General features: G+C 32.2%; 2 protein-coding genes across 11 annotated transcripts; one reads left to right on the top strand and one right to left on the bottom strand.

The window, feature by feature from the left end:
- The first annotated feature begins 228 nt into the window (after positions 1–228).
- LOC145967591 (putative glutamate receptor) lies at positions 229–3,800 on the top strand. The gene is made up of 7 exons (XM_083092633.1): positions 229–498; positions 621–709; positions 1,441–1,578; positions 2,120–2,355; positions 2,460–2,680; positions 2,807–3,072; positions 3,407–3,800. The coding sequence occupies exons 1-7, from the start codon at positions 277–279 to the stop codon at positions 3,798–3,800; spliced, it is 1,566 nt and encodes a 521-aa protein (XP_082948759.1). The 5' UTR covers positions 229–276.
- Positions 3,801–4,234: 434 nt separating this feature from the next.
- Nep3 (M13 family metallopeptidase neprilysin 3) lies at positions 4,235–18,801 on the bottom strand. 10 transcript variants are annotated; one of them, XM_083092630.1, is made up of 13 exons: positions 18,606–18,801; positions 14,012–14,125; positions 13,719–13,875; positions 13,145–13,354; positions 12,777–13,057; positions 11,894–11,992; positions 11,622–11,792; positions 11,104–11,252; positions 10,527–10,749; positions 9,814–10,273; positions 9,241–9,387; positions 9,031–9,170; positions 4,235–8,906 (listed from the first exon to the last, which is right to left on the bottom strand). In XM_083092630.1, the coding sequence occupies exons 2-13, from the start codon at positions 14,123–14,125 to the stop codon at positions 8,730–8,732; spliced, it is 2,328 nt and encodes a 775-aa protein (XP_082948756.1). In that variant the 5' UTR covers positions 18,606–18,801; the 3' UTR covers positions 4,235–8,729. The 10 variants fall into 10 exon arrangements, with proteins under 10 accessions (XP_082948756.1, XP_082948750.1, XP_082948753.1 ...); XM_083092624.1 differs by having other exon boundaries at positions 18,404–18,800; XM_083092627.1 differs by lacking the exon at positions 18,606–18,801 and adding an exon at positions 18,277–18,404.
- Positions 18,802–18,851: the final 50 nt, after the last annotated feature.

Raw genomic sequence — 18,851 nt, 5'->3', positions numbered from 1 at the left:
TCAAATCTGTCAATTATTACTCTATTCACGTGAAAAAAAAGAATATGAATTTACGTGAACGATTTCCGCAGTCTTATTCGCGCAGTAAAATTGGAAACGTCGAAACATAAACAGTTAAACGATGAAGTATCTTTTTTTATCGGTGCTGTGATATTTCTCGTTTTTTTTCCAATTCAATATAAATAATTTATTTTTCAATTCTTATATTTCGTTGGCAAAAATTCAATGACGATTTTATTTACTTTGATTATATCGCATAACGAACGACAGTTGCAGATGATACTCCCATACGTCGTTGGAGAGATATGTCTCAGATTTTTGCGGAACAGCCAGGAAACTAAGATCATCTGGAGGAAACCGGGATATGTTTGGCGTTGGAACGTAATCACGGAGGAATTCGAGCAGCTCGAAGCATTAAAGTGGAACGATACTGCTTTCTGTAGCGTCGATGCGATAAACGATATGCGCGGAAGAACCCTCGTCGTCGCTACGGATTTCGTGAGTATCAGAATCTTCGATCAGAATCTTCGATTTATTTGTCGTTTTTCTATAAGATCAGTTCGCGATTATCGAGTTCGAAACTGCAGTAATAACATCTCTCGAAAAAAATATCATTTTAGATGAACCCATATATCATCATGAATAAGAATAAAGTGACGGGATTAATAGGAGATACCTGGATGGCGTTGGAAGAAGCTTTGAAGTTCAAGTTAGTGTTGTATAATACTTGGCTTGGCTTTTAAGCATTTATCTTTTTCTCCCCAAAATGGAGAGAATATATTTTTTAAATTAAAAGTTTAAATTTTCCCGAAATATTTATCCATAACTTTGCAGAGCAAAATTTGATTAGATTTTCCAACTTTTGAGAAAGAGAAAGAGAGAATTACTATACATAATAATTTATGATTGATACAAATAACATTGACAGCGGTATAAAGTATTTTGAGATTCTACATAAATTTAAATTTACACATGTGACAGCTATTGAAAATCAAATATCTATGTCAATATAAAATTTTTCGCTCAAGATTATCTCTGGAGGCCAACAAAGCACCCTCACTTCCTCTCTCGCGTCAGTTTGTGTGTAGTCGAAAACAGCCGTGATATCGTCTTGACAGCAATTTATACGGACAATTTTCATGACGATGCGTCTTCAAAGGGGTATGTGTGACGAAGCCGTACGTAGAACTTGCCCAATTTTCCGCGTACCAACCTACACCCACGCCGCCGGTATGGGTCAAAATACTCGTATGATTCATTCGTCTAGACAGGTATAAGTATAGTATCAGGATGGGTATGGAACGCGCGGCAGGGAGAAGAGAAAGGGGTAAAGGGATATGTTATGCGGTGGTTGCCGGAGAAAGAGGAAGGGGGGGACTGCGTTGGACGAGCGAATGCGCGGCACCGTAATAAAGGCGAAACTCTTCGACGAAAATGCAGGACGATTTACCGAAGAGCGAGACAGCCGGCCATCGCGACCCTGATGAATGGAGATACTCACGCACTGCTGATCGCCATGGTGATGTACTCGTACACGTCGAGTTATTACGCCTACAGTGTGCCGCTCACGACCAACTCGTAAGTCGAATGCCAGTCGTTAATTTGACCGCTAATCCACCCCTTCATTTAATGCAACGCGAGCAAAGATTCTTCCAGGAGGCGAGGAGGACAAAGGAAACGACGCGCACCATTTTATCGCGAGCTTTCGTCCCGCGACGCGAAAGTTTTTTTCAACTACCGCTTTTACGCCGGTCGTTAACCCATTCCGGTTAGTCTCTATCGAGATATAATACGCTCCGTGATGATATCTTGGTTAATGGTTTTCTGATTTTATTTTCTCTTCGTGTGCAGTCGCGTTCCGCGAAAGAAGTGGAAAGAGTAGAGATAAATTTTCACATCGCGATCGTTATCCAGAGAAAATTTGCTCATCATGCATACGACGGTACATACGCTAAGATGCATAGAGTAAGAGATAACGCGGTCTTGTTTCATTTAATTTTAATAATATAATTGCCGAACTTCCGGAAACTATATTTTTTAAAATCCTGTTCAAATAATGATTAATTAAATTTTGTTTATGCATTTCTATTGCAATTATTATTAAATTTTTCGCCCTTAGATACGCTCTATTTATCAAGTCGGAGGGTGCGATTGTCACGAAATGGTGGTACATTAATATCTTTAGCCATGACTTATGGCTAGCATCTCTGATATCCGTTATATGTATTGCATTCAGCATCATGGGAATATATCGTATAAAGAAGCTTATCTATGTTAATTACAAGGAATGGAACGACGAGCTTTCTTCATTATCTTTCAATTTCCTTTACGTTTTAGGTGGCATAACTGGCCAAGGTAACGCATGTAAAATATACATATACACATGTACAATCAAAATAAAAATGAATGGATGATAAACAATAAAATGCGACTGTAAATTTGTTATATTTATTATATAGGATTTGAGAAAATACCGAGAAGTTGGTCCCTCCGATTAATAATTCTATCTTTCTTGATAATGGGAATGTTGTTGTCGTGTGAATTCTGTAGTACTCTTACTTCTTACTTGGCGAATAAAGGAGAGTCCGTTCCTCTGACTAGTCTCGAAGACGTGGCGATGAAAAGGACACACTCGCTTTGCATCAGAACGGACAGCAGTGCATATCGTTATTTTACAGTAGTGCGTAAAAAATGGAAATAAAGAAAATGTATAAATATAACACGAAATTTCGCGTAATTTTTCGAAATTTTTAAAAGGTATAAATGAAAAAGGGAAATATCATATGGAAATTATAATATTCTGCAGGATGGATTAGAGGAAGGTGATCTGCAAGCCGTTTGGAAGGGATTGGTGAACAATGACTGCCCCGATATGAAAGACGGCACGACTTTCGCTTCAAAATTATGCCAATCTGGTTTCATTTATTTGGAAGCACCTGCTATATTTCTACCAATTTATCATAAAGTTGAGCACAATTGCCACATGATACAACTTCCTAATACTTATTGGAGTCTTAGATTGGTATTTATACACGCTAGAATATCGCAATATCGGCGACTCATTGACACTTAGTAAGCATCACTTTTTGTTATTTTAATTTTAATAACACAGTATATATTATTGAAAAAAGACTTATTTGTGCGTCGAAATAAAATCAATTTTTCGGGAAAAAATATTAATTAATCGATTCTAAGAAATTCTCGATCATTAATATCAAAAAATTAATCAATTATTTATTATTATTTTATTAATTATTCATCATTGTTTTTGTTATATATATAATTTGTAAAATAATTTAATCTTGTATACAAATATGATTGAAATTACGTTTTATATTATTAATTATGCGATTTCTTTTTATTTAATTCTTAATTTAATACAAGATATTTGTAATTCTGTTTATAGTTTAATGCGTATGCGTTCAGCTGGAATATTCAGTTATCTTGAAAAAAAGTGGATCCCAAAAGAAACTTATAGTCGATCCAAGTATCTTCAATCGAGCGATTTCCAGCCAGTAGAATATATGCATATTTATTTAACTGTCTACTTTTTCTTCATGATGATTGTTATCAGCGTATTTATTTGCATTTTGGAAAACGTGTGGTATAAACTGCAATGGAAGAAGAAAGATCATAATTCAATATTGGAAATATGTGATAACAACTTCAATGTAACAAAGGTATATCATAAAGCGAGACCAAGATACAAAAGGTCTCGAAAGCTCTCGATATTATTATTTGGAAATATGAAAAATCCTGCATTTCTTGAGAACGTTACAGTACGAATTAATCGCTGGTGAAAAAATATCGCATTATAAATATGTCTGAAATATCCAAGAGTGTTATATTAACAATATTATTTCTACATTTTCAATAAACAAGATAGCTAATATCTTACGTGTCTTTAAAGTCATAAAAATTTACATAAATCTATCTATCTATCTATCTATCTATCTATCTATCTATATATATATATATATATATATATATATATATATATATATATATATATAAACTTTATTATAATAAATAATATCTGTTTATATTATTCATTATGATGTTATATAATTTCTTGCGCATAATTTTTTAATAATTTAACTTGGAAAAAATCTTCATTAAAAGAATACTGTTAGAAAATATTAATATGAATATCATGACATATAATGCATTGAAAAACGCACATATGCGATATTTTTATGGGAGAGGAATAATGCAAAGAATACACTTCTAACCATAAGCGCGATAAATTTTTCTATTTCTTTAATTTTGATTTAATAATGTAAGCATATATATAGTACATAATGTACAATACAGAAAAATAATCATGGCGAACATCGTCATTGGACGATACGCTTTCTGTGTTACACAAAACCATACACGAATAGTATCTTGGAACACAACATGCGCAACAATATGTGTAATCGCAGATGATACATACTCTCCTCTCATTGTTACAATCGTTATTCACAATTATTATAAACAACGAACATTTACAAATGCATTATGCATCGGCGTCAAATATTTAAGGCCTATATGGATCTTACACTGTAATTAGAGAAAATTTGGCTTCTTCTTACGTGGTATTTCGCCACTTTGACTTTTTAAAAGGGATGCGGGAATGAGAGAAGGATGGAACGATTCCGATGAGGAATAAAATGCGTGGACAGAATGCCCCACGATATTTTCTAAAATTTTCCCATTTCCGCATTATATATATATCTCGTCAATTTTTTAAATCTGACGAGTTTTTAACCCTAACACAGGGATCCTAGATTCAATTCTAGATATATCCCCAATAGATTGTAAAATTTTTTCATCTTGCGAGATATTCTCTCGAGCATAAAAATGCATTAATATTTGATTATTTTCTATCCTAAAAAAGATATTTCTGAAAGTTCGAAGAAATTTTTTATCTATTTGTTCGAATAAAAATGTACAAAAAATTAATAGAGAAATCAGAATATGTAATAATTATGACTTTATAATGCGTACTTAATCATTATATCAAAATGAATCAGGATCAGTGAGCTTTTTTAGAGTTATCGCTAGAACATTCTTGAATAATGTATTTCTTCGGTGTTCAGCAGTGTAATCTAAAAAAATTTAAGCGTAATTATCTAAACGGTAGTTTCTTCGTCTCTTTCGTCTCGTTACAAACTTGGAATCTTATGAAATGAATTTACTATGTGCATCAATAATAAGTGGGTCTTACGTAACATACAATAATGTTTTTTGCTATCTATAATATGTGTTCTCTTCCTTCTATAAGAAAAAACTACATACGAATGTGTGTATGTGTGTGTATGATGATATAGCTCTATTTTTTTATATACTTAAAATGAATTAGATTTTGATTAGCGTTTCTTTTGAAATATGCAACTACACTTGAACTGCAATATTGTTATGCTCACATCGCAATTGAAGATTTTCGTGATAAATTCAAAATAAAACAAAAATAAAACTTATGGTACATAGATACATATATCACTAAATAGAAGGAACAAAGACATGCTATGCCACGTGAATTGTTGATAGTTTATATTTTTCTTTATGAGTATGATTTATATTTTTTTTATTTATTGTTTTCAATTATTATTTTTTGGAAAGAAAACTTTTTAGAATCTTTTATCGCAAATGTATTATCAAAGTGATCTAGTAATATAAAACAAGAATATAAAGTTCTTTTGTTTCACGTGATTTAGCAAGTTATTAGTCCAAGTTCTTTCTTATAAAAGGTTTTAAATATAATATTTCTATAGAAAATAAAAATGTAAACCTCACAGGAAATAAATATCTATCTATCTTAATTTCTTTATGTTCATTCTTTGCAGTGATATATGAGATCGGAAATTATGCTGATCAACTCTTTATAAATTTCTTTAAAGGAAAAGTAAAGTTGAACATAATTTGGCTTCTGAAAAACTCATATTATGTATCGTGCGTATCGCAAGTTTTCATTTTTGTTACACTCATTTATATGAATTATTAACCTCTTAAAGTATGTTTTGTATTAAAAAGTACAACACACGTAATTTTTCACATGTTTTTATAAGATGAAATAGCTAAATTGGCATAATTTCCATGAAATTGTCCATGATATTCCAAGATAGATTTGCGCTCTTGCCTAGCAAGAGAAAATTACAACTGTAGCACTTTTGTTTGGCTTCGTGTTTCAATCGCTACAGGCCGCTTACGATAAAATTTATGTTTCTTACTAATTAAAACGCTAAAATTAATAAGATTAAAAACAAAGATCTGCGTCATTCTATTGACAGACATATACAAGCCTCTTTTCAATCACATTATTTACAAACTTTGCAATGAAACGTTATATAAGTTCTTCTGCATACAATTATTTAATATTTTAATATAACAATATAACTTTCATGAAAAAAAATACAAGAAAAGAATAGATATAGAATTATGTTTCGATAATCCTATGTAAGCGTGAGAATCAAACATCTTGTTACTATCCACACCTATATCTCTATATAAAAAAAATTCATACAATATTTAAACACTAAATTAGAAACGACTATTTTTTGCAAAACATATATAATTACGTAATGTTTTTGCAATCAAAGATCACAAAAAATTTACAAATTTTTTCTTTTTAGATTTCAACGCTTTCTCTCCTCCTTTCTTTCCCTTTGTCAAGGAAAAATAATTTAAAAAATTTTTTAGGCATCCACACAATTTCACAAAATAATGTAGTGGGAAAAGATTTCTGCTAAAGAGAATCTTATCGATTCTTTTTAGTAAAGGCTTTTTCCCACTAGAATGGAAAAATTAAAAATCTCTGATTTGCTCGAATATCAAATATGCGCTGAATGCCACAAAATATACAATTAAGCACATTTAAAAATATTTCTCTTGACATCAGCGATAGTATCGTCTCTTGCGCGTGTCGTGTTACTACGATCTCGACGACCGAATTTCGTCTAGCGCGCATAAGAGAGAATCATAAGAGAGAGTAATTTTTTTTATAAAATAAACTTCTTAAGCCTATATAAAACACACTAGTAGATTCTAACTGCGAATGTTACGGTACGTAACTGACTTTCAGCTACGGTTTACCGAGATCATCGAAAGCAAAATAATGGTTATATTTCGTAATGTTACTAACATCAAAAAAATCAGTAATTATAAAATTTTGTAATAAAAGATTTAAATTGAACCTTGTGAGAGTTTTGTTTTATTTATAGATAATACTTATATTATTTTCTTATATTAATTCTTATATTTCTGTATATTATAAATTATATCATAGACTAATTAATGTAATTATTGTATGTAAATACTGTTTGCGTTAGTAAAACATTCAGACATTTCAATTGAGTGAAATATAAATATATAGAAATGAAATAGAATACATAAAAGTAACTTAAAAATAAATTAAAAAACTATTATTTATCGAGTTAATTTTATGATTTTTTTTCCATATTCATCATTTTCTAAATTAAACAAAAAATTATTTTATTTATTATTGGTTTATTTTTTTTAGTGCTTCCAGCCATCGATTCTATGTTGAATCGATTGATGATTATAATACTGATTCCATGTATAAAAGTGTAGAAAAACGAGTTGTGTACTGTATACTGAGAACATTTTTGCGTTCTTTGCTAGTTGATTTTAACGCTTTTGATAATCTCGATAAATTATAACTATATCGAAAAGAACCCAGGTAGCAAGATGACGTCTAAAGAGGTCTTAATGGCGTACTATGACGTCATTAAACCATTATTAAGATGTCATTTTGACGTCATTTTGCTACCTGGGAAGCAACGCTGATCACGACATCTTAACGTTTTAAGAATAATACGTGTAATGATTCTAATTGTGTATGTATGTATGTGTGTGTGTTTATATGTGTATTCTCTTTCAACAAACAGAAAATTTCCTGATCATTTCTGAGCACGTATTTCTTCAAGACATTCAGCGTATACAAATCGCTAATTCTTGTCAAAAAAATTTAATTATTAAAAAAATTTTTTTTCTTGTAAAACGGTATAAAAATAATCGCTTTTTTGGGTTGCTTTGTGATTGCAAAGAAATGTCGATCCGCGTTACGAATAATGTTATTTAAAAAAATGATTTAGATTTCTAACGAAATGTATATTAACTATAGTATTATATAGTGTTTATTATTTTAAAAATGTGTATGATATATTTCGCGCAATCTAATCAACTTACATACAAGCCTTGACGCGTCTGTGTGAGGGAAATCAATATATAAATTGTCTTGAATTTCAAGAGATTTAAATATTTAAAAGAAGACACACAAATAAAATAGACAAGATTTAAAAACTGTACTCATGTCCCGAATATTTACTTAATTTACTTAATTTTTAAGTACAATATTTAAAAAAATTAATTTTAAATCAAACAAAAAATTTGTAACCGAAAAGGAGGCATCGATTTTTTAATAATTTTTTGACAATTCTCGATATTGTTTGAAAATTATGATAACGGTTAAATCAGTCACATTAAAAAAAAATTAACCGTAAAATTTAAGCGACTATTTTCACATATATAAGTGATATGTAAAGGAAAACGATAAGTAGTGATATGTAAAGGAAAACGCACAGTCCAATGCCCGAAGCAAGTTCAGTATATATATATCCCTCCTCATATTATGCAACGGCACGTAAAAGCTGCGACGGTCCCATATCACGGCGCTAGAAATCAAGCTCAATCGAACTTGAATCAGTTTGAAAAAATATGAGGCGTTACCACACTTCGCACTTATGAACCGGGTTCATCTTCGAGTTCTTAGGGCAGTTGAATTCCATCGCGAATTCTGGCAAGTTCGAGAGTGGTCCTATCACTCTGTACCTCGGCGGACTGTGAGAATCCTTTTCGATCTGAAGAGTCATTGCCTCAGACGTTATAGCGGAGCACCAAACCTGCGGACACGTGGCATACATAATTATTATGTAATTCGCATTTTTATAAGAGAATGATATCAAAATCATTATTCCGTCAATATCTTTTAATATATTTAACACCGTGCAGTAATTCAATGACAACCTGTGCAAAATTTAGGAAGAATAGTTGACGATGTGTCAGATTGAGACCGGGTAGCGGCAGTTGATCCTTGTAGCTTTTAGGCATCGAACGATAAGCGTGATATGCTGCCTTAAGGCCCCCATTATCGGCGATATTTTCTCCTATGGATTACAATCGATTCAACTATATTTCTGTCATTGTTAAGTAATTATTAATAATTAATATTATTACCCAAGGTCTGTCGGCCATTTACATTTCGACCTTGTACTTGATATTGATCATACTGTTCCACAAAACATTCCGTTCTGTTTTTAAATCGTTCTATCGTAGCGTCGTTCCACCATTGATGTAAATTTCCATGTAAATCATATTCTCGACCTATTCAATATTATCCAAAAAATATATAAGTAATAAAATTATCTAAGTAAATGAATATAATTTGAGTGATAATATACATAAGATAAGATAAATCTGACAATGAGTGATTATATACGTGGTAGAAATATTTTGTAAAGTAAAATAATAATATTATTAAGAGACATATTTATTTTAAACGTGAAAAAAATCTTGTTACGTAAAAAGATCCTTTAATTTAGCTGTAAAGTTAATCGTTAATTTGGAATAAAATTTTTTTACAATATAATTAGCTTACACATATATTTATTATAAGAAATATATTATATAAGAAATATATTTTGTGGTTTATATATATATATATATATATATATATATATATATATATATATAAGATTTTATTATAAAAATATTATCTGGCATTTTTTCAAATTATTTTTAATCTCGTACCTTGATCATCAAAAGCGTGTGTTAATTCGTGTCCCATAACTACACCTATGCCACCAAAGTTCAAACTATTCGGGTTTTCCATATCGTAAAACGGACTCTGAAGAATGCCAGCGGGGAAGACAATTTGATTCTTGGTAGGCGTGTAATAAGCGTTCACGGTCGGTGGCGTCATTATCCAAGTGGTTTTATTCACCATCTGATCAAGCTTCTCAAGATTCTTACGTAAATTGTACTTATTCACACGCAAATTGTTTTGGAAATATTCGTTCTGTTTGATTGCCAGATCTCTGTAACGTTCGTCGAGTTCACTGGGTTGTAGAATGAAATCCGGGAAACCGATCATGTCAGTAATAGCATTTGCCTTCTCTTCTGCGGCGTTTCTCGTCTCTGCGTCCATCCAATCTAGATTCTTCAGATTTTTCGTGAACGCCTGACGAACTTGATTGATCATTTCTTCCGCCTAAAAATCAACGATCAGAGCGAAATATTATTTTATTTTATATCTAAATTAGACGACTTATTTTTTGGAAATTGCCTAAATAATAGCTTTAATATCCGAGAATCAGTATTCATCAGTATACATTCATATTCCTGAAAATTTCGAGGGTATAATAAGTCTGCCTTGAAATGATAAATTATTTTTGATTTATACGGCTAAGAAAAATGACTGTAATAAATAGGATTTTTTTTAAGATTGTTCAATGCAAACTAACCATGGGTTTACTCTTGCCGTGGAAAACTTCTCTAACGAACATTGCGCCAATAGCGAAACCCATGGCGTTATTAACATCGCTAACGCAGTAACGCCATTGTTCCTCGTGACCTTCCGAACCGAGCAAAGCTTTCCGCAAGCCCTTGTAAGCTTCACGGAACGGTTTCGACAAGCATGCCGTCAAGGACCTCACGGTCTGCCAAACCAGATAGTTATTCAGTGTTCTGTGGAAAGAAAAATAATAGAGGAAACAATTGATGCTTTCTTTTCGACGGAATCGAAAAGGATTTATAAATACAAGACGTGATATCTATCAGAGATCGTGCACTTCTTCATCGATTGTTTTAATTAATTTCGTGCATGTCAATATAAAATAAGGATACATTTATAAAAACAATAATCTCTTTCAGATATGTATGTTATTAAATATCTGAACGTAAAATTAAATGTTAAATAAAGTTTATTTAATTAAAAATAATTAAAGAATAAAAAGTTATTTTTAATTTATCTTTTCTAACACTCTGCTTTTTAAAGTAAGTTCGCCATCTCTGATGCATCTCACATGTAGATATACATACATCTTTCCGTCGGTCGTGCTGTTGTACTCATGCAAGAGTTTCGTTAGCTTCACGAAATATTCCGGTGCAAAATTTACGATCATCGCTTTACTGTTGATCTTCTTATTCACGAGACGTGTAGCATTTTGAAAGTAATCCACCCACGACATCTAAACATATAAGAACTATGTCTATCGTATTTTCGTTGATACTTCTCATTCGAAAAAATAATCGTTCTGATTGGAAAAAAAATTAAAAATATTTAACACACGTGTTTATTGATAGGATATTATATACAGGATACGAGCATATAATAGAGGACAGAGGATATCCTGTATTATATACATGCAGGATATAATATAGGATAAGACATTATCTCATCCAGGATACTATCACATGATATCATACAGGAAGGTTATTACAGGAAGATGACCGAGATAAATATTACAATAGCCGCAATTATTGGTCGCATCCGCAGATAACTGGAATGCGAATATTCTGGAAAACATTCTCGACCGAGTAGGAGATAATAAACGTACGAAGGGTGCTTTACGTTGCAAATCGTTCAATGACATCAGATTGTAGAGCTTCTCCTCGTCTCTGCGTTCCTCGGGCGGTATAGTGATCTTTGCGAGCTTCGTCTCGAAATCGATTATAGCCTGCATCTGTTTCTTCGTGGAGTTCTCCTCACCACCTAAGAGCACGCCGATCTGAAAACGTGTACGAGTACCTGTACTCGATTCGCCCGATGCGACGCAGCGTATCGTGCGGCGATAAACCATGCGCGCAAATACGTGCTGTCCTTGTGTACCTTTGTCATGTAGTCCAAGTAGGCGGCTAGGACCTTGCCATGCTCGGTTATGTTGAGATAATTGTCTGCAGTCGGTAGCGTTAAGCCTCCTTGATCGATCTTGAAGATAAAAATATCAGTCTCAATATAAACATATATGAAAATTATCATTATGCGAAGACAACGAAAGATTTTTCTTCTAATTCATTAATTGCATAGAAATTGCTCTGCCACTGAGTATTAAATGACATTTTATTTTATGCATGTATTTTACACAAGAAATTTAAAAAATTTATAAAAAATTCTTTGTACGCAATATATTCTATATATATATATATATATTGGCTAGCTAAAAAATAAAACGAAATATAATGATAAGTGTAATAGAGAATCGAATAATATTCTTTAAAGAAAAACATATAGCCGGTATTATACATATGTACATAAAGCCGGTATTCATAGTCTGTTCTTATCTTTAAGACCATCTTAATTACAATCTTTGTAAACCAATGAGAAAGAGCATATTAGCATCTTAACACATTACTTAAGACGACCTTGAAATAAAAATGAATTATGTGTATTTTGTGAATACTAGCCATAGAATACTTAATTATAATATTTTCGGACAGGAGTTTTAATATTAATTAAATTCACTGCCCAATTCTAATTATATGTCATTATTACAATAATAATAACAATAATAAAAAATATATCTAATACCATTGTTTTAATTAAATTAAGTTTTATGCACGAGAAGAATGAACTTATTGTCAAAAGTAAAATGCACGATAAAGAACATGCCCAGATTTTTCTTTCATTGTCAGTCTAATCTCTCTCTCTCTCTCTCTCTCTCTCTCTCTCTCTCTCTCTCTCTCTCTCTCTCTCTCTCTATTAATCTGCTCACCTGGATTATATGTCTAGTACTGTTTCGATCATCTTCATTTACGGCCCAGGAGAATAGACCACCCATATTGTAAACATTTTGCAGGACATGCATGCTGTTTTGTAAAGACCACGCGCTTATGTTGAATTTGCCGGAGATGTTCCAGCCACCGATATTTTCCAATAATTCCAGCATCGGCTTAGCTCCGAGAGTCTCGATAGTTTCATTCGCGTCCATGCAAGATAGGTAATAATATTTCGCTTTCTTCTCAGCCTTCGACTTCATCTCGCTGAACGGTTTTTCTGCGCGCGAAATATATGACTTAATACGTACATATATACACGTATCAAAATTATTCGTATTAAATTATGCGCAATTATAATGGTTACCGAGAACATTCTTGACTACTAGTTGATTATCCTGGTCCAGCTTGCCAAACGTGCCCCAAACACTTTTCCCATCCGGAATGGGATTTTTCTTCCGCCAACCACCGCAAGCATATTCGTAGAAATCATCACAAGGATCGACGGAATAATCTATACTATTAATTATGGACGCTGCCACCGTTACACAGTGTTCTGTGAGGCAATGTGTGCCATCTGCAACAATTTGTAAAGTTAGAACTGATTATATTGACATTGATTGATAGTTTTAGATTATCTGTTTACGCTATAAATGAAATTATTAAAAGCATATGAGGAAAAAGCGATTTATAATTTCAATAACAATTTAAATCACTAAAAAAATGTAATACTATAGAGAGATTAAAACCAGAGATTAAAAACGGTTGTACTACTACCGGCTTGTTTAGAATTGACTTTAATTAATTATACATATTTGCTCCCTTTTATCGCAGATATAAAATGTAATTTACAGATGAGTGTAATATATCACTAAACTTGATTTATCTTATCCAGATACTGTTGATAATATATTAGTAATTCAAAAATAATTTTTTTTCACCTTCTCCGTGAGAAGTGACATGAAGAATTTGTGCCTCATCCCAGCCGTTTTTGCTACTGATTACGATGGTGAATACTATGATCATCAGTAGTAAAACAGCGCAAATTATGAGAAGGCATCTCTCCAAAGTACTTCTCGCCTTCCACATCGTGGTACCCTGAAACAACAAAATCATATTTATTATTAAGATGATGATTGTTAAGATAATGATTAATTTTGAATCATTCATTTGATGAATTATAATTTTGTATAACGATGACTTTTGTAAAGTAATTGATTAATTGGATATTTACCGTATGATATCTTATATGTGTAGCGGATGTACTGATGCCTTCGCTATTTAAAGCGACGGAACCGATACTGCTACTGTCTTCATCCTCGAATTCGGCCTGTTTATATCTCGTCATCTGAGTACCATATAAAAATAAATTTGTGCATTAAAAGTGTAAACGGACATCCAAGATTCAAAGCAATATTTCAACGGAATGTATGAGCTGCTGGTATTCGTATCGTATTAATAAAAAATATGATAATAAAGAATTTGATCTGTAGCATTTGATCTGTATGATTTGCGCGTTTCTGTTTCTTTACTATTGATAATTACAACAGTGTGTGCAAACGGATTTCGAAAAAATACAATATTTTCCTTGCTATAGCGATTGCGCATTTTACAAACAAAGATAAATCAAGTAGTCTCGCGTATGTTTAAGATAAGGCAATTAGTCGTAAATTATTAGTGTATGCGATTATTAGTGTATGCGTAAATTCACTTTATGCTCCGAAGATAATTAAATAGCGGCTTATTATTCATAAATAATTTTGAGGTATTTATTATTTTAGATTTATAATTATGATAAATTGTAAGGGATTATATCAAATGTAAAAAAAATTCTTCATTTTATAAAAAAAAAAATCCTAATTAAGTGCAATATAATTCTGAAGAACACGAACTACATTACTATTTACAACCTTATTTTTACGCGATAACGTAGTTAAACGCAACAGATTATGTACGGATATTTACATGTTTACATGTTCATTTTAAACTATTATTTTAAAAATTTTAAATTTTAAATATTAAATTTTCCAAATATTGTAATTGTTTTACTCAATATTTAACATATTTCAGTATATTTATTTTAACATAAGTTTTGTGCCGGAATTAATTTTCTCCCAGGAAAAATTATTCTCACTTTCTTATCTGTTTGTATAATTTTCAATCATTCACGATTGCAGTATTTTAAAACATTCGTATATCTTAATCATTCTATTATATTTTTTAATCCTTTTTTTATTTTCCTTTATCTTTTCTTTTTTTCTTCCTACTCTTTTTTAATTTATTTTAAACAAAAAATGTCAACCACAATAGAATTAATTTAATTCCAAACAAAAAATGCCAACCACACAATAGAATCCATTGCAAATAATTTTTGTAGAGAATACAATTGTTTCGGAAGAGACGCATTTTGTATTTTGCTGATCTCCTCATCTGCATCACACACGTTTGTTTTTGTGACACAGTTTGCCATGTGGAAATACAATAGACACAATGATCTTAATTCAAACATTGAAATTCAGTATCAATACTCGTGCATGAAACGATATTCATATAGCGTTACACTACGATAATGGAGAAACGAAATTCATGGAACAAAAACATGAATTTGAATCGAAATTCGCTGGAATGATAACAAGCTGTTATGCTGTCTTATTCCTAATTAATTCACTTTAATTTCAAATTATTTCACCATAAATATATAAGTAGATGTTGGCGCGTAAATTTTAGCACAAAACTTTGTTTTTCTATTTACCCAATCGTATTTGGATACTTCTTTTTCGAGCATCAAATAAAAGATCAAATTTAAAAAAACTGAGAAGCCAAATTAATTACAACTAAAAATTGCAATTAATTTGAAATTGTGGATATCAGTAACGAACTCGGAAATTTCTCCTCGATAGTAACTTCAACGTGCGCACTTCGCGAAGATGTTTCCCGTCGTGACTTTTGCCGAAGATGCAAAAGTCGTTCACGAACTTTGTAGCAACGCTACGATTTTAGACTGTGCTAAAAATATGTCGCTCTCAACTCTACTCAAAACGTTCTAAAGACACATTTAGGCGGTATCGGACAGACCTTGACAGGTCGTTTATTATTGAGAAACTCACGTCAAACTTTATACTTGCAATTAACACTTATCAGATGAATATAAATTATTCAATATTTTTTATGGAGAAAAATTAACTGTTGTAGCATAAATTAAACAAACATGTACACTACGTTTGCATGAATGCGAGCCTTAGTTCTCAACAGTCTAGTATACGCCTATAAGTACAGCCTCCGTTTCAGATGAGATTCGCTGATAACATTTACGTCATCATGAGCGAAAACACATGACAGATTTAATACATTATATGTAATTCGATAGCTAACATCATATTGATTTTTTTCTCTTTTACACGCTCTATTCTAGGATTATATACATATATATCGTATATAGTATTTACCATTTGAATCGTACACATCGTAGACGAAGACGTTTCGTCACTTCTTCTATAATATACAGAATGCATAAAAAAGAAAAAAGATTACCCGAGATTTAATATTTTATATATTAATATTTCTCTGACTTTTGAAATATATCCACATTGAATTTAAAAAAAGAATGTAAGACCAAAGAGTTTCAAATGTGTATGTAATAAGTTCTTACTAATAAGATTCAATATAAAATCATATTTAAAATAAATTTTACAAATCGTTAAATTGTTTTTTGTTTGAAATTCTTCAACACTTTAAAAACGTACATTTAAAAAATATGTAATTACATCTTTCACAATTTTTAAAATTTTGCATCTTATAAGTAGATGCTGGCGCGTAAATTTTAACAGAAAACTTTGTTTTTCTATTTACCCAATTTCGTTTGGCTACTTCTTTTTCATCAGCATCAAATAAAAGATCAAATTAAAAAAAACCTGAGAAGCTAATTGTAAGCCATTAATTATAATTAAATTTTTAATTATAATTATAATTAAAAATTGCAATTAATTTTGAATTGTGGTATTCCACAAAATTAAAAAATTAATTATGTAATATTTATATAAAACTGCAAGTGCGCGATTTATTTAATATTAAAGTTAGTAGATAGATTTCAATAGAATCTAAATTTAACAAAATTTTGATTTTGTATTAATTAAATATTTAAATGTTAAAAAAATCATAAAAAGATTAGCTCACGAGTCTCTAATAAGAAAAAATAATCCACTCTATTATACCACTCCACAAATAAAAATTAACGTTAATCATTCTTATTGTATCTTTCACATACGGTACATTAAATAGAATTAAAAACACTAAAATAAAAGCTTACTTTACGAATTAACACATGTAAAGTTATAACTAGCGAATTTTCTATTATATAATTAATTTTCTACATTAGTAAAGGTCTAAAAAATATAATATTAAGCCATCATTTTCGAAACTTTTGAGACTTCTTTAAAATCGAGGAACAGTATACCTACCCTTTTGCCAACACTTTTAATCATGCATTCACTCGGTTGTTTTTGCGAATTTGCACGCAGGAAAATGCTAAACACGCGAAGCGTACAGACGCCGTGGCGACACGCAAACTGCAATTGACTTGCACGCGCTGCACCGGCGCGCGTGCGTGCGCGACACCCTGAAAAGCGCGCGCCCCGAATACGCACGCGCCACGCGCACGCGTGTCTAAGTGCGCGGCCTTCGCCGTATCTTCGCCTTCGGTGAAGGCTCGCTTTAGCAGGAAGCGGACACTTGTGACGCTGTTATTGCCATTAAAAAATTTCGCGGCTTGACGCGACAGTCGACAGATCATTATACCGTAACAAGATCAACAATTCACAGTCGGCACAGATACAATGTAGAATATTATGCGGGAGCGAAAGCGGATCATGCCTCGTGTCGCATATGTACACGTGAAACAAAGAGAACGAAATGTCAATGTTCTGATAAATTAGCGCGTCGTGTGAAAAGAAAAAAAAATTGATGACTGTAGAATACGTAAATCAGTAAGCATGAGCGGGGGTGTGCACGATTTTATTAAGAAATTTAGAAAATGTTTGTTTTAAGAGATTTTTCTCCTTTTTTTTTTAGGACACACATAAAAGTATATCGATTTTCAATCATTTGTGATTTTATACCAATTTTATTTCGAAATCTTTCTGACAATGAGATGAAATTTTGTTGGAGAAATTTAAATCACTACAATGCAACATACACGTGGAGGTTGATATATTGTAATCGTACGCAACCAAGTATATATTTACGTACGTAAATAGTAATCTATAATTTACATACGCACATATACACACGCATATATATATATATATGTGTGTGTGTATGTTGTAACAAGCCATGACCTACGGTCATTAACGCTTATCAGAGGTAAACCGTAATTAAATGTCGTACAAAGATGATACGGGCTTCGCAAACGTCACATTATCTTCTACGATATCACGATGTGTCAAAACATAATTCAAAATCATAAATGTTACATAACAAGACAGCTTTCCGAGCAGAACGTACATACAGGGACGTTTCACACTCGATTTCGGCTCAACTCAGAACCATTTCGTCAGCCGGAATCAGGAAAGCGGAATGCTTATTGCACACGTTCGCGTCGCATTTGCGGATGCATGTCCGAAGGACTCACCTTCACCGACATCTTGACCCGGCACACGATCGCGCAACCACTGCACTGTCACCTTAATTATTGATTCACCATTGAGGGTGGAATACATACACATGCACACACGCGGGTCGGGGGGCAACGGATTGAGGGTCGACGGACAAGGCAGATGACAGGAGGGTTGATGGAAGAGATCGAGACGGGGCAAAGACGAAAGTTTTTTTACACTCTTGGATTATTTCCGTCTGACATCGCGACTATGACATTTTTTCTTCTTTTCCGCCAGCGTAGCTGCTAAAATATGTTGCAGTCGGCTCTTTCGCGGCGGCCGCTTCTTTCTCTCTCTCATGGAGGATACTTCACCGCCCTTGCTACACCCGCTTCTCTCGCCTCCCTCACGAATCCCGTTTATATTGATTTCTCGCTCGTCCAGTTGCATCTGCCATCTTTTATCGTCGCTTCGCGATAAATA

Source organism: Camponotus vicinus, unplaced genomic scaffold (genome assembly GCF_025532165.1).
Source record: "Camponotus vicinus isolate PSW18456_S1 unplaced genomic scaffold, iyCamVici1.0 SCAF_2, whole genome shotgun sequence".
Taxonomy (NCBI): Eukaryota; Metazoa; Arthropoda; class Insecta; order Hymenoptera; family Formicidae; genus Camponotus; species Camponotus vicinus.
Note: the sequence above shows the minus strand (reverse complement) of the source record. Positions and strands in the feature narration are given on the sequence as shown.

What these genes read in the sequence shown, in the direction of transcription:
- LOC145967591 (XM_083092633.1), top strand. Translation starts at nt 277, where the DNA reads ATGATACTCCCATACGTCGTTGGAGAGATATGTCTCAGATTTTTGCGG. An exon ending in GTGCCGCTCACGACCAACTC is followed by an intron (nt 1,579 to 2,119) that starts GTAAGTCGAATG and finishes TTTCGCCCTTAG; the next exon opens with ATACGCTCTATTTATCAAGT. An exon ending in CGGCGACTCATTGACACTTA is followed by an intron (nt 3,073 to 3,406) that starts GTAAGCATCACT and finishes TTCTGTTTATAG; the next exon opens with TTTAATGCGTATGCGTTCAG.
- Nep3 (XM_083092622.1), bottom strand. Translation starts at nt 15,562, where the DNA reads ATGCTCGAAAAAGAAGTATCCAAATACGATTGG. An exon ending in AGTAGTCAAGAATGTTCTCG is followed by an intron (nt 13,058 to 13,144) that starts GTAACCATTATA and finishes TTTCGCGCGCAG; the next exon opens with AAAAACCGTTCAGCGAGATG. An exon ending in TCTTCCTAAATTTTGCACAG is followed by an intron (nt 8,907 to 9,030) that starts GTTGTCATTGAA and finishes ACGTGTCCGCAG; the next exon opens with GTTTGGTGCTCCGCTATAAC.